Below are 15702 nucleotides of genomic sequence, written 5' to 3'. Positions count from 1 at the left end.
GCCGCTGCCTGCATGTCTTCTAAAAAGACAATTTCTAAGACCATTTCTAAATATTTTTCCAATAACATAGTGTTAACCCTCAAAAATCACATTTATCTAGTTTTTTAAAAAGCCAAAAACGACATGTTTTGAACTAATAAAATCTTTTTTTTTTCCTTAAATTAAAAGCATACTTATTATCTAATGCCTTATAATTTAAAATTGTAACAGTATATAAATCAAACAAATGTTTAAACCAAAACTCATGTCAAATTTACATATGAAGCAGATCAATGCGATTATAATAACAAAGTTCTTTTTTGTGTTTTTAAACAGCTTGCAACAGAAATTGTTTCTGCTCTTCATCTTTTCAAGATGAATTAAACTCCTTAATCATTGCATTCCCTTGCTCTACACAATCATTTACACATGGGAAGTATGCAATCACCATGGCTGCTTCAAGATATGATGGTTGTTCTTGCCAAGTGAAAGGACTTATATATAGAAATATGTCATTAAGACCAAGCGTACTGAAGAATGATGACGACTGCTGTAAGTTCTCTATGCATGGTTGCAATGTCTTGATCAATTGAACTCCCCTCTCTCATGTCATGCAATTGAATAGTGTTGCTTTCTTGACTGCTTCAATCTTCTGCAAGAACAAACATAACAATGCCAGCTCTGAGCTCAAATACCAGGAATGACGAAGCATCATTTTCAGTCCTGCTTTTTGGATCTCTTTGCCTTCATATGCCTTCAAACGCTGTATCAGGAGCACACCATTCAGAGGAGCATCAGCTTCTGTGTTACATGTAAACCATGACTCTAGATACACAGATAAAACAAACCGATTCAACCGATTGATAGACTTGAACTGTTTACTAGTTATTCCAATATTAATTTTGTTTTCTTTTAGAAGAAGTTCTATCTTGAGTGAATAAATGACTTTGGCCATCTAGCGGGCTCAATGGAAGGCTCCTGGTCTTCTGATTGTCACCTAGAAAGTGGTGAATTGTGTAAACTCTTATACATTTACAACTTTGGTAGTAAAAATCACTGAAGCTAGTAGTGCAGCCTACATCCAACTCAATTCCAACTGCTATAGCTGCAAGCTGTACAAGTTAAAGATAATCATCTCTCTAATATGAAATTTCCAATTGTGGTGTGATGACGTGTCTCACCTTAGCTGTGGCTGGTATCAGAGGCTGTGGTGTGTCTTTTTTAATCTGATAATTAAGCGTAGACCAAGTCTGTTTAAATCTTTTGAACATTTTATGTCGGCACCAGATGAGGGTCCAAACAAACTTTGAACACATCAGAGAGCAAAACTTTCATGTGGTGTCTACAGCTCAGCCAGAATAAGTTTCTCCCTAACAGCTCTTCTATCAGTGTTGCTTCCCCTGATTTCCGTCCAGTGTTGGCCACTGTTGCATCAAAGCACATGCCAGTGAGCTCTGAATGTGCACTCCAAGAATGAAGCAATTCATATACAGCTTGACTGGTACTCTTTCCAGTTCCTGATAAAAGAGCTGGAACTCCGAGCAGCTTCACATATCCATCAGCAATTGAATTCAGCAATACTGGCAGACAATCCAATAGATCATTTGAAGTTGTACTGTTCAAGGCTATGAGCTTGCCATCCCAATGTACAACACACTTTGATGGAACCAAGGAATCTTTTGATAAGCTCTGTTTTTGAATTGTTCTTGTCTCACTTGATGTACAGTGCTTTTAGTTAATATAACCTTAGCTACAGATTATCCACTTTCAATCAAAACTAAAGCAACAATCATTGTGGACTTTCGAATGCTGGTGTTAGTTTTATCTAATATGGAGCACATTTTGTGATGAAAATATTCTGATTTTCTTAGGGCTATTCTCCCTGAGTTACCCTTCATCATCTTCATCACTATCATCCGTATTTTCCTCAGTTGATAAATTTTCTGCTGGTAATTTCACCTTTTCAAACCGTTTCTTTTGTTCTTGTTTTCTTGTCATATGGTAGACCTCTCTTTTCTTTTGCTAGTCCTCAGCTCTTCTTTCTTTATTAGCCTGTGTCTTGTCTATGCCTCAAATGGTGCCTACTCTTTCCTCTTTCTTCAGTTTTAGGAACTCCCTGTCTTCTTCATTTTTTAACATTGATATTGATCCAGGATGACAAATGTCAATTAAATCATCTAGTTTTGTAGCAAAGCTTTTCTGTATGATCTTATCTTTACTGCTGCTTTTTTCATGCTTCTCATAAACTTTAGATGTTCTTCATACATTTTTTTAATCTTTTTAACAATATCAGGCTTCTGCTGTGTCGGCAGTCTGCATTTTTGCCGAAACTGTTCCACATTATAATATGTGATAGAACACTTTAAGAAACAGTCATTTTTTTCTTTTTGGTATTGAAAAATTAATTCCTCGATAAATCTCTCACAATTGGTAGTCTTGCTCCAGTAATATCTTCAACTGGATGCCCTTTTAGAGGTATAAAGTCCTTATGTCTAGTGCCATATTGAAGAGCTTTTACCATTATTGTCAAAATACAGACAATCTATTTAATCATGCTTACTCCTAAAATATGGGCTCCTGGTAACTGCCCCAGTAATATTTTCAACAAGATGTCCAAAGTTGTATAAAGTAATCCTTAATGTCTAATTCCATATTATGAGGCTTTTGTCATTAGATAATTTATCTGAGCAGATGACTTTTATAATTGACCAAGACCCTGCATTATTTTTAGATTGCCAACATCATTTTTTTTGTTGATAGGGTGGACTCATAGATAGGATTTTTTGGTTGATAGGATGGACTCATAAATACTAAAATGTATGAAAATAATTTACTGCTATAAAAATATATATATTTCTTTTGCATTAGTCTTTTTGCAGTATTCTTTGTATTAGCGAGGTATATTGCAAATATTTCCTTTCATTAAAAATTGAATGTCTTTGAGGGATGGGTTAATTTTAATTATTATTGATAATATTTCGCATACAGAACATCTTCATATGTGGGATCAATTGTAGAGGGTATGATATCCAAATTTTTTTTCTTGATACACCCTAACCAAGGGCTCCTTCTTTTATCGTGGTGAAGGTGTGTTGGAGTACTTTCTGTATAGCCTACGAGAAGAACTGACCGAGATAACAAACCTCCTCAAAGGTAGAGAGAAAATAAAAGACCCTACTACAGCTACACAAGTGGAAGGTACAGAGGAGTTGTCTTTTATAGCTGTAGCACCAAAAAGTACGCTAGCGAGCGAACACAAAGCTTCCGATTGTCATCATGCAGACTTTCGGTGAAGATATGGAAAACGAGAAAATTACCTGCACATCTAACACCATGGAGAAGTATATAACCTTCTCTGTCGGCCAGTTGACCTTCATCGACTCACTTTAGTTCCTGAATTCCTCACTAGATTCTCTATCGAATAGTCTGGAGCTAGAGGATCTGAGGAACACGAGTGAATGACTGACAGAAGCAGAGATAAGTCTTCTGAGGCAAAAAGGAGTCTTTGTTTATGAGTGCGTCGACAGTCTTGTCCGGTTTGCTGAAACTTGTCAGCATCCAAGGAGGTATTCTACTCCAAGCTGTCCGGGAGTGGGATAAAGGATGAAAACTACACCCACGCGCATTATGTCTGGAGCACCTTCAGATGTAAGACTATCACAATGTCCACCATAAACCGACGGAGCGCTGTTGACGGACGTCTTCAAAAAATTCAGGAAGACGTCAATGAATCACTACGACCTCAACTTAGCCCACTACTTTAGGTCTCTAAGAATGTCCTGGGACGCTTTGCTGAAAAAGACTAAGGCCGAACTCGAACTTCTCACGGAAATCGATATACACCTCTTTTTCGAGAAGGGTCTTTTTGGAGGTTCTCAATGGTTCCGAAAAGGTTTGCAAAGGCAAATAATTTGGGTTACCCGTTGGTGGGTTCAATTTGGTCCAGCCAGAGCTGGTCGATGTCCTAGGGACACTGACAATGCGCCAGAAGGCTATTTCCTCGAGGTAGACATTGTGTTTATAAGGGGTGTTTGAAATTTATTCCCAACCTTCGTCACAAGGAGCGGTATGGTATCCATTCCCGCAAACTTAAGCTCTACCAATTGCTTGGTATGGTCACAACAAAAATCTACAGGGCTATATAGTTCAGGCAAAAGTCTTGGATTGCACCATAGATCCAGATGAACACAGACCTGAGGAAAATAGCCAGCTGGGAGTTTGAAAAGGACTTCTTCAAGATCATTAATAACAGCGTCTTCGACAAGACCAGGGAAAATCTACGGAAGGGTATATGTATTAATCAAGGTCTGTCGACTCGCGTAAAATCATGTAGTTTTTTTTGTCGAGGATTGTGGGATGCCCGGGTAGAATACCAATTCATAAAAACATAACAAATATAACTTTTTGATTAAAGATGCTTTTTGTTTTGAATGTTCTATGTGACTGAACTGAATACTTTCAAATTTTTGTACGTAAAATTTATGAAATAGATTTTCGGCTCGACACTTATTAAGAAATTCCCTATTATAACTATAAGTACCATTGTTTATAATAATAACAGTAGTATTAAATATTTCTTGAAACTTAATTTGAGGATCATCAAATTGGCTTACTATTGAATAATCGGTCTGAATAAACTTTTTTGACAACATATATTTTATCATTCCGTAAATTTAAATCAAAATATGTATTTAAAAACATTACTTTTTTTTTGCTTTTTTCTTTCCAATAGTTTTATTTTTTTTGTAAGCCTGTTTATTGTAACATGGCATGTAGGCAATGAACTTTGCACTTTTTTATACTTTGTCAACACTTTCTTGATTGTTTTGAATTGTCTTGATTGTTTTGAATGGGATTTTCAAATATATTAATACTTTTTTCAACTAGCATTTTCTTAGTTTTAGAAGGCAAAGGACTTCTTTTAGCAGGTGGTTTTCTTTTTCCCCTATAGATAGTGGTGGATTTGAAACATTAAATATAGTAGGAATGGCATTATAGAGCAGACGTTTTCCCTCGTTGTTTGTTAAATAGTACATCGAACTTTCAAAATGATTACTACACAAACGACAACCTTTGTTCAAAGTTTTGACAGGTTTTCCACCTAAGTCTGCTCTTCTACAATTTATAACCCATTTCTTCCACCTGTAGAATAGAAATAATATCAATAATATGGAACTTTTGTTGCCTAATATATTTGTGTAATGAGTTAATCATTTTAACGTCTATCTTTAAACTTTTATTGTATTATTCCCTTTAAAAATTTCGTTGTACAATGTTCAATGTAAAATTGTGCAACGTTCAAAACAAAAATGAAAAGATTACAAAAAATAAAATACAGAGAATTATTTGTTAAGGAATAAAATATTCTATTAGAAATCTCCAATTGACAAGCTTAGTACGTAGCTTTGTCTTATGGAAAACGAAAAAATGAAAAATTCTTGTCAGCTATTCCACAAGTATTTGTGCAGTATATCGCTGCGCAATATTAAGGCATTTCTGAATAATGAAGAATTATTATCTATTGAAGAAAAACGCAAGATAATACAGAAAACAGTTTCAACTAAGTTTGTTGTTGTTTAACTTCTATACCACCAGGACATCCCATAATGCTTTGAACCATTGTTTGAGAAATGTAGGCAAAATAAGCAAATTTTGAAAGTGATGACTTCAAATTTTATTCATTTTTAGATATTTTGTAAAAGACAATGAAAGTAGGCCACTGGTAATTTTTTTTTCTAAAATTTTTGTTAATTTCGGAGATATTGGGTCCCAAAATTTGGCCTGCTTTGAGAAAATTTTGCGCATGGATTGCAATTGCTACTTTGAAGAGTAGTTTTAGCGACATGAATATGTTGCTAAAACATTTCTTTTTAATTTTTTTACTAATCTGGGTAGATTTCTAATGTAAAAGTAAAAATTCAACATGATTACATTTTCAGTTGTCTAGAAATCGTGGTCTGAAACCACAACATTTGAAATTTTACCCTAACTTTGAGCTCTAATATCTCTTAAGGCCAATTCTTGCACGTAGTTTTTTTAGGTGTTTTTGAAAGGCACTAAGACATACATTGATTTTTTGGAACAAAAACCATGTGCATGCAAGGACCTGGGAAGGAGAAACCCGCCATAAATCGCTTTTTGCGTTCAACGCGCTCTGATAGATTACCCATAATAACCATGGCCTTAGGTCCACCATGAACAGTATAAGTTATTTATTTTCCTTAAATATGCATCTTCCAATGAGAAAAAATCCATGTGCTTGGGTGATAAAAAGCCTACAGAAGTCCCAGAAGTAGCCTTATTTTGCCAATTTTTTAACTAAATAAATACCCTAGCAACGGTATAGATATACTTAGCAACGGCTATTTTACAGCCTTATTAATTAGTACTGCTATTAAAAATTTTAATATAATACTTTTTATAAAAGAACTGTACAAGAGAACTTAAAAAAGATACATTTAGCTCTTAAAATAAAAACAAATGAAAATTATATATAAATAAATACAACGTTCTATCTAATATAATATATTATATCAGGTAGAACATTGTATATATATATATATATATATATATATATATATATATATATATATATATATATTTGTATTTATTTTATATATTAAACAGAACATTTTATTTATCTCATTTGTAGATAGAACGAGATAACACTGCGGGGACGAAAAGACAGCCAACTTATTGTGATATTTTTGTTAATGACTCCTTGGAACATACCATTGTTTGCTTGAGTTACATAACAAATTTTTTTCAGCAGTTTTCAGTAGAAGAATTAAATTTTTTTAGTAAAAAATGCATTTTTTCAATATTGGTCAATAAATAATTATCAAAAAACAAAGTTAGAAATGATTTTCCTTGTCATATAATGCATCATCTTATCATGGCAACTTCTACTTAGCTCTTTACAAAGTTTGCAAAGCAAAACAATTCTTTCTTAAAAGGTATGATTACAATGAGCCGTCACGTGGAAAAGATCAATGTGACAGAGAGTCAGCAGGAGCGAAATTTGTCATAAGGAGTTTTATTGATGCTGGAAACAATTTGTTGACTGCAGAAGATATTTATGAGGCTCTTCATTATGGCAATGGAATTCAAAATGCTGATGTCGCTGTAATTACAATAGACTCCAAAGCTTCTACTTTATCAGGAACAAATTTGATTCCCAACATTAACAGTTATCATTCTTTTCAGTTTTTCTCTGATCACATGATAATGTGGAGATAAGCCCCATAGTTCAACTTGCAAAAGTTATACTGCGCCATCAGTTTCCAAAAAAAAACGTGTTGATAGAAGTGTTAACACTCTTAAGTTTTGTACACAAATTGGTTTTGTTGAATCATTTTATGATACTGAATTATTAGCAGAGCATATGCTTTTAGAAAACCACACTTCTCAATCTGTGGCAAAATCTATGGTAGACAGAGAAAGACTTTCCTATGTCAACAAAATGAATCTAAATTCGAACCTTATTTCTTCTGACCACCTGCTATTATCCCATTCTATCATTAAACAAGGGATTGAAAAACTTCACAAACATCACTGGATGGGCATTACCAAAAAGAAAAGTATTAAGATATTCTTCAAAGCAAAAAACATTGCTGATGCAGATGTTTATGGCTGGAGAAGAATGTGGAAAGAAAATGAATCCAGAGCAAGTTCACCAGCAGCTGAGGGCAATTTTAAAGCCAAGTGAATATGTGACAACTCAACAAATTCGATCATTATTCTGTAAGCAAGTAAATTAACATGTATATTTACAAATACCCTAAGTATGTATGCTAAAAAATGTGACTTGTTTTTTTCTTGGGACTTGAGATTAATATTTTGCAATTTCCTTTATCCTTTAAGTGTAATTTTTTAGATGGAGTAAGCAAAAAAGAACAGGAAGGTTGGCAACCACTTTTTGTGAAGAGGTTAACTTAACTGATGATGTGATTGATGAAACTGTTGATATGAAAGATGCACCTGAAAACGAAGAAGATGATTTAAACAACGATATTCAGTTGATTGCAAAGAATTTAGCAGTTGATTTTCAAATTGGTGAATGGATCGTTGTTCCATATTTTATGCAATGGTATCCTGCAATAATTTAAAATGTAAGAAGTTTTAACACTATAATTTATTTTTGTGTATTGAGATCTATTACAAAATTATTGGTTTATTAACCATATTAACTAAATTCAAGGAATATTTAGGAAGCAGCAATGATTAGACGTTATTTTTCCTCTACCATTAGGTCAATGATGATGGTATATATGTTTCTTGTATGGAATATTCTGTTACACCTGGAAAGAACTGCTTCAAGTGGCCAACCAAAGAAAATATTCTCCAATGTTTGTCTCTTGACGTTGTTTGTAAGATTGATGCACCAACACCAACTAATCAAAGAGGAGATTATTCACTCTCAAAAGACGATATTGACAACGTGGCGATTCAGATTCAAAACTGTATTTTCCATCAGTTTTAAACGGAAAAAACAATCTTGAAATTTATGGTTGTTTCTTTCATTGATAAAGTTAAAAAAAAAATTTGGTATTTTCATAGTATAAATTGTACATAGCCAACTGTGTTACACAATGTCTTTCAGAGAAGAGCTAAAAAATACAAAAGTATGGTGCCTGATGGGTCTGATTGATGAGAGGAGAGAGGAATTTGACTCTTATGTTGCCGAATTGCGTCATTCTAAGCGAAGCCAGCTGAGATAAAGTCCTAGAACCCGAAAAAATATGTAAGTATGTGCCTGCACTCCCAAGATGGAAATTCACTAAGTTTGTAAATCATCGTTTTTCCTTGATCCCTTTTAAAACGATGCCCTTTATAAAGGACACTGCAAGCATAGACCTTCATCACGACATAGAATAAGACATTGATAGTGTGGAAGCTGTGAGCGACGCTATAGTTGGATACTATAATAACGTTTAGCCCTTTAGCAATTCGTTGAATATGTTTCATAGACAATAGGTAGAGCTTGGTGTAAGCCAGGAAATAATAGACTCTAACAAGAGGTGTGATCTCATGCTGTGACATAACCAGCGGAAACATCGACTGAAGATAAAATTGAGTTACCCTAACTCTCCGATATCTAGCAATTGCGATAGCGACCCCCTGACTCTCTGGCATCTAATGATAATCCTTGCGTGAGCACCCGGTCAGACTAAGTCAGCTCGATTAACACTTGAGCGTGTGACGAAGATCCGAACCCAGCTTCCTCAAGGCTCCCGTAGGGGATGGTTATTGTATTAGACGACCGTGGGGTCTCTTATCGTGTAGCAAGCAAAAATAATGGCAACAACTGTGATAAATCTTCAGAACTGCTTCTTGAAAATTATAGAGGTTGATATGCAGCGCCATGACAACCTCAAGGCAACATATGATCAATCCGATGCGCTTTGGCAGTCAGCGGTAAACACACGCCTTAGACTGAATTATGCAGTCTTCGTATCAGTAGAACAGCCCGGCAATTAGGCAGACCTCACTACTGCAATCCAAGCCTATCGAAGTGCTTTAGACGCCAAATATCAATACAAGCCTAGTATCACCACTCCCCGAACCTGTGTTCACATATCATCTTGATCTGTGACTATGCGCTGGTCTAATCATCACTAGGGATTAATGGACTAGCAGCTTCCATGATCCAATGGCCCAAAGAGGTTAAAAAAATAAACTTGAAAAATTGGGTTTCATTGGACCAATCACAGGAGTCTGTGGCTTAGCTGTGTTGGCCCATTTTTTTTTTATTTTGTATTTTTTCTAAATTTTATGTTTTGCGTTAAACAAGTAGTACCATGCAATAAGATCCCCGGCGACAGTGCGGCAACGTATCCGCAGTCTCGCTTTTTCTCATCATCGCTAATCGGGGCAAGGCTGGCAGGGATACATTTTATCCACCCTCATCTGTCAAGCCCATTTGCCAAACATAAGACAGGCAATCAACCTCCCAGCGTCTCTCATATCATATCTTAGCTCAGTTCTCAAAACAACCTTGGTTTTTTTCCAACCCGTAAGTAATGGACAAGACTCTAACGCCGACCACTGCGCTATGATACACAACATCAGCGACTGCTTTCTTATAGCCAGGTGCGGGGTTTGACATTTTTGATGACCAGCAATAACTATCGTTGGAATAGCATGACTTCAATTGGGGTCTAATGATCACCAATCAAAGCATTTTTGGGCGCAAACCTCATCAACGGGTGTCACAGCATGATCATCGCGCAGAGATGCACAGCTAGTAAGAGACCAGGTGAGTGCCATGGCGATCCTTGCCTTGAAATATAGGAGCTCTTTCATAAAAAAAATTAATGAGAATTGGGGCGGTATAGACTCGTTTAAAGCTGATGAAATCCTAGCGCACCTAAATCTGAGACAGTACGCCGCTACACTAATATTCACCTATGGTGATAGAGGTGTAGACCTACTATGATCTCGTATGTTATCGATCAGTATGTCTTCCGTAGTTTGTGTTATATTTTGGGGAAAATGATTATATAGGCATATTGTAAAGGAGATTATCACAGAGCTTCTTGAAGAGTTAGCCGGGGCAGAGGCGGATAAGACTGTCGAAGATATCCCTTAGCCACGCAAGCATAGCTCTATCGAGCTATACTGGGGCCGGCGCGCCGCTGTTGTGTGCAGTAGAGATAATAAGAACTTGCTCAGAAAGGCTCTAACGCCTGATGGTGTTAACAGGATGGAGATCCGGAGCAGGTGACTGCTATGTACACGGAATACACGTCGAGGATGATTAGGAGCTTGGGCGTCGGGCTCAGTCAGTTGGCAACGCCAGCATACGCAGCGGTAGTCAAGAGACTGTTCTCCGTGGGTGGTTATGTAGCTCTCAAAAAAGATCTCGATAATAACTAGTATTACAGCACGCTTTGTTCGTTTTCACGAGAATTATAACATTGTTTTTATTTAGGAATTGCTCCGTTGACTTTGATGTTGAGCACCGTTCAGTATGCTAATGTGGCTCTTCCATTACTTACGGTTGGAAAAATCTCAACACAATCAACATCTTGCTGATAAAACGAACTCAGATCATCATGATTTGCACACTGAAGCCCTGAATCCTATATGTGATCGAAGAACCCACTACCGTTGTAAAACAGAAATGTGAAAAGACAGTCAATGCTGGAAAAGCTTCAGCGGCCGTTCGAAAAAAAGACAGCGCCAGATTTTCGAGTTGATTGATATACAGAAGTTGGAGATCGCCGCGTTGGCTGCAAAAAGGTGAATGAAGAGGATGCTGGAAACTCAGAGACAATAGCGACCAGAACTGGAAAAGAAACAGGACGCCGGCGATGACGGGGATGAGGAAGGAGGGGTGAAGAAGCAGCGCTTCTCGAGCGGGTTTATTGCAGATCCGAGCTATATAACGATTACCATATGAGCTGCAGCTCTTATCTTCTTCATTATGCAATCACAAATTTGTCAGAAAAAGGACTGTACAGGGATCGAAGTCCATTTTCCAGCACCAGTGCCATTCCGACTCCAGAACTCGCAGCAGCATTGTCGATGTTTTAAATCAACGGCCTTAAACTCCTCGGCAGTAAATTCTCCATCATTGATGGCGGTGCATATCTCTTTTTTGAGTAAGTCCGCTGCCGTACAAGATTGAGTATATAGGGAATGATACATCTACGAAGAGGGTTTGGACAGCTTTTGATGACGCTTAGTAGGCTTGATGGGATGCCGCATATAATGCCGATACCCGTAAGCACAATCCCCGCAATGGAGCCGATTCCAGATGCTGCGAGACTTGCATCTTATCAGAGATAGTGACTCAGACCATAAGCCGTTTTTGACGGTGATTTTTCTCATTTTCAATTATAATTGCTAATCTTCGGAGAGCTTCTCTACTTTATTTATCAATTGAAGGACCAAATGAAATCTCAGAGCTGAACAATCCGTAACCAATACTGTCAACAGTGACAATTCTGTGATCATAGATAGTGCCAATGGTGCTATGGAAGGCACGCCCGTAGTGGTCAACGCTGGGTAGAGCCTGAAATCGGACATGTGTCTGTTTTTGAGACTTACGTGATGGATGAGATTCTTCTCCAATTAGATTGGTGGTATCCAACATTTTATCATCCAAGCCATGAGAAACCATCAGATCCACACTATTTATTGGTCGGGTACTGCGATAAGTGTGGCACAGTTATCGATGCTGTCGTCAACAATAACTCAACCCCGTTTGAGTTCCGGGATTCAAACGATAAGCCGAGGTGGAAAATGCGGCCTGAAAATTGAATAGACCAAATAAACTTTAAATTCCATGAGGCTGATAATAATCCGGTTGTCCTCACAAAAACTATACTCATGTTCGAGAAATGCGAACTTATGGGCAGCGTTCGAGGACAGACCAAAAAATTTTTGCTGATGCATCAAGTACCAAATAGCGAGACCCAACAAGGCAACCACCGAATCACCGAAATTAAGACGTTGAATTCTTCTCGACGTTCGTCTGGTGACTTATCTGTGGATAGCTCAATGTCTTGCTTTTTATCAATAGTGTCGGTCTTTTTATCGCTCGTGTCTGGCTTAGTCGTATTTTTATCGCCTGTGTCAGGTGTTACCAGATATATAGACCTTTTCTTCACCCCGATGATGCCTGACATCAGACTAAAAGCAGACAGTGACGCTTGGAGAAGCTCATTGTTGTGCTCTCACATCGGGTGCTCTTTAATCCGATGAAGCTCGGAATCAAATATAATTCTGAGGCAAGGGCGAAATCGAGAGTACTGCTGGTGTTCGATAATATGGTCTGGTAGCGTGTGATGTTAGCACCAAAGTGTTCTATATAGACTTCAAGTACGTTTAAGAACTCCGACTGAGCATCCAAGGCGCTGCACAGTGGGCCAGATATGTAGGATATGGTGGACAAAACCTAATTATTACCCAATTGCTCCCCAAATCCATTTAGATATGTAAATAATCATTATAAATGAAATAATATTTATTTTTATCAAGAATATTTTAATTTTTAATGACAAAATTACAATTAATAGGCTTAGTAAAAAAAATTTTTTAAAATCAAACTTCTTTTCAAAAATCAAACAACAAATTGTGTTTAGCTACAAAGAATAAGAAGAAGGTGGAGCTGATTCCCTCAGCAAAGCCAGAACTTCACTGGGGATTTTTTTAAAACTCTTACTATTTTTGTTATGACCTTTTCTTAATGATGTTATGACAGGATCACTAGATACAAGTAGTCTGTTAACCAGGTCGCGATTTGTCTCTATTCTAGAAGTCTTTCTACTGAAATCTTCCCTAAACTTTTTAAAATCCTTGTTGCGGGCCTCTTGTGCCTCCTCTGACATCAGTCCGATTGGCAAGTACTGTCTAGCAATAATGGCATGGCCATGAACTAAAATTTTGTGTACTGATTGTGACATGTAATACCAGGAATACTTAGATATGTAAAGTTTAAGAGCAGTAATACAAAACTCTTTAAACTTGACAGTACCAATTTCAAATCCAGATGATAAAGTGACTAGAATGATGTAAAAATAAAATAAAAGAGTTTCATCTACTTTCAAAATTTTGGCAGTTGGTTGATAGTCTGCAAAGGCTCGTCGGGCGGTGTTTCCATCATTACTGGTACCTACTAATTGCATATATGTGATAGTTAACCTGATGATTCATATACAAGTATTTATGTAATTTCACTTACCAGATCCTCCACTTTTTGGGAAATCCACAACCAGTCCTATTTGGTTCATAAATTCTGTCTGGATACGTTTCTTCATCTGCTTAACATTTTCCTTATCTTCAATAGCTCTAGACTGCCACTTTTGAGTTTCCAGCTTGTATCCAATATGTAATACCATTTCAAAAAACCTCATCCAGGAATGAAGGCTTTATATTTCCTTATATTTCCAACTTTATATTTCCCCGGTTTGCATCCTTCCATTTCTTTTGATATACTTTTAAAAACGCAGCACATCCAGTAGAACCCAAATTCATAGAGACTAGAATAGCTTCTACAGACAAAGAAAATGATTTATCACTAGGTTTTAGTTGGTCATGCCGTATACGTTTATGGACATCACTTATCTTCATATCAACTACAAAAAAATGATTTTAACATAATTAGTGCAACCACTATAAACTAATATAACATGAATATGGCCATTATTTTCATTTCAGCTACATTTAATTAGGCCAGTATAATAAGCACAGCACCTATTATTACCTAAAACCAAAAAAATAGGTTTGTCGCGAATAGCATTTTACGAAAATATCTTTTTTTAAATGTTTACCAAACTTAAAGGGGCAGCTAAGAGCAGAATTAAACACCACCAACAGGCTGTACATATATTGTATTAACTTATTTTAACATTATTAAGCTGTTCCAGCAGGTTCTAAACTATATGCGCCACTTTTAATATAATATTTTGATAATATAAATAAGAATCTTGCCTTTATATTTCAAAAAGAAACTGTGAGTTTAATACAAGACCTTGGAATTTGTGGTGGTATTTTTCGTAAAGCTATAAAATTAAATTTTAATAATGTGTCAATTAATTTCGCATATGTTAAATAGTTTAAAGGTTATTCATTGTCATAGTTGTAGGTGATATATCTATTATAAAAATTAATAAATGAATTTCTAAATATATTCAATTGTAAATGATATTTGTACATTTATGATGTACTATCAAACTACAAATAATGTTTTAAACCATACATTATGCTCTTATATACATAATATACTAAGTAGTTGGAAGTATTTCGAATATTTTTTTTTGAGGTTTTGTCTACCACCTGGCCCACTGTGCGCTGGCCTTGTATAACCTCTTATACCTTCATATTGTATAACCTCTTATACTTTCTGAGAAAGCTCTGTAGCTGTTGATTTTTCACGATTATAAAAATAACAGATTCAGAGGGGGTCTTTCCACCTCCATGGCGGAAATAAGTTATTGAAGTAATTGGTCAGTATTCATTCCAATATACCGGCTAAAAGGAGAAACCAGCGTTAATGTAAACTGATGATGTCTCTACACAGCGTTAATGCAGACTGATGGTGTTTTCCAGGATTGACAAACTACCGTCGCTACAGTTAGGCGGTGTGTTTATCAATCCTGGGAGTGTGACATCTATACTCTCAGTACCAGGTTTTATATAGTCTTTGAAGTTTTGCAGTCAGTCTAATTTAGATCGTTCCCCAATGACGACCATTTCTTGATATTCATCAATTTTTCTTCCCTTTAACCCCTTTTTTACGGTTCTTGTTTTACTTTTTTACTGCCGCAAACGTGATTTCTGCGCAGGAACAAGAGCAAGCCAGAGATTCTCAGCAAGGAAACCTGCATCGAGATCCATACGATAATAGAACCGAGTATACTAGGCAATGCGTCAGCAGTCTTCTCGGCACGCTAGCGCAGCGTGTCTTTAAGCCTGTCTACAACCCCCTTTTTCTTTCGGTTGTTGTTCTGGAGGTTTTAGGCCTGGCTCTGGGGGTGTCATAGTTGCGGCGGCTGCTGGCATGCTACCAAGACTCTCGATTATGTAGGCTATCACTGCGGAGATAGATGTCAACACTGCGGCTATTGTGACCCCTTGCTCCCGGAATATCGTACGCACTTAACATCATACCCCTATTATCTATAACCTACCTAGTAGACACTAAACCATTATTAAAATTTTTTAAGTTTAACTTTAGATATCGATGTGCTCGAAGATGGGGCTTATAAATCTTTT

The 15702-nt window shown here is 36.5% G+C and overlaps 1 protein-coding gene and 2 pseudogenes across 1 annotated transcript; 1 reads left to right on the top strand and 2 right to left on the bottom strand.

Moving 5' to 3' along the window:
- Positions 1-4657: 4657 nt before the first annotated feature.
- On the bottom strand, positions 4658-5473 carry LOC149884151 (THAP domain-containing protein 3-like; annotated as a pseudogene).
- A 211-nt stretch (positions 5474-5684) lies between these two features.
- Positions 5685-8410, top strand: LOC145182130 (uncharacterized; annotated as a pseudogene).
- A 4660-nt stretch (positions 8411-13070) lies between these two features.
- On the bottom strand, positions 13071-14316 carry LOC149884150 (uncharacterized). The gene is made up of 3 exons (XM_090098703.1): positions 14259-14316; positions 13670-14063; positions 13071-13600 (listed from the first exon to the last, which is right to left on the bottom strand). Exons 2-3 carry the CDS (start codon positions 13839-13841, stop codon positions 13071-13073), a joined length of 702 nt encoding a protein of 233 aa, XP_089954829.1. The 5' UTR covers positions 13842-14063; positions 14259-14316.
- Between the last annotated feature and the right edge of the window lie 1386 nt (positions 14317-15702).

The sequence above is a fragment of the Hydra viridissima genome, unplaced genomic scaffold, assembly GCF_058129835.1.
Source record: "Hydra viridissima isolate aposymbiotic clone 2 unplaced genomic scaffold, HvirCarnegie_v1 scaffold_9, whole genome shotgun sequence".
NCBI lineage: Eukaryota > Metazoa > Cnidaria > Hydrozoa > Anthoathecata > Hydridae > Hydra > Hydra viridissima.
This window is presented reverse-complemented; position numbering and strand designations above follow the sequence as displayed.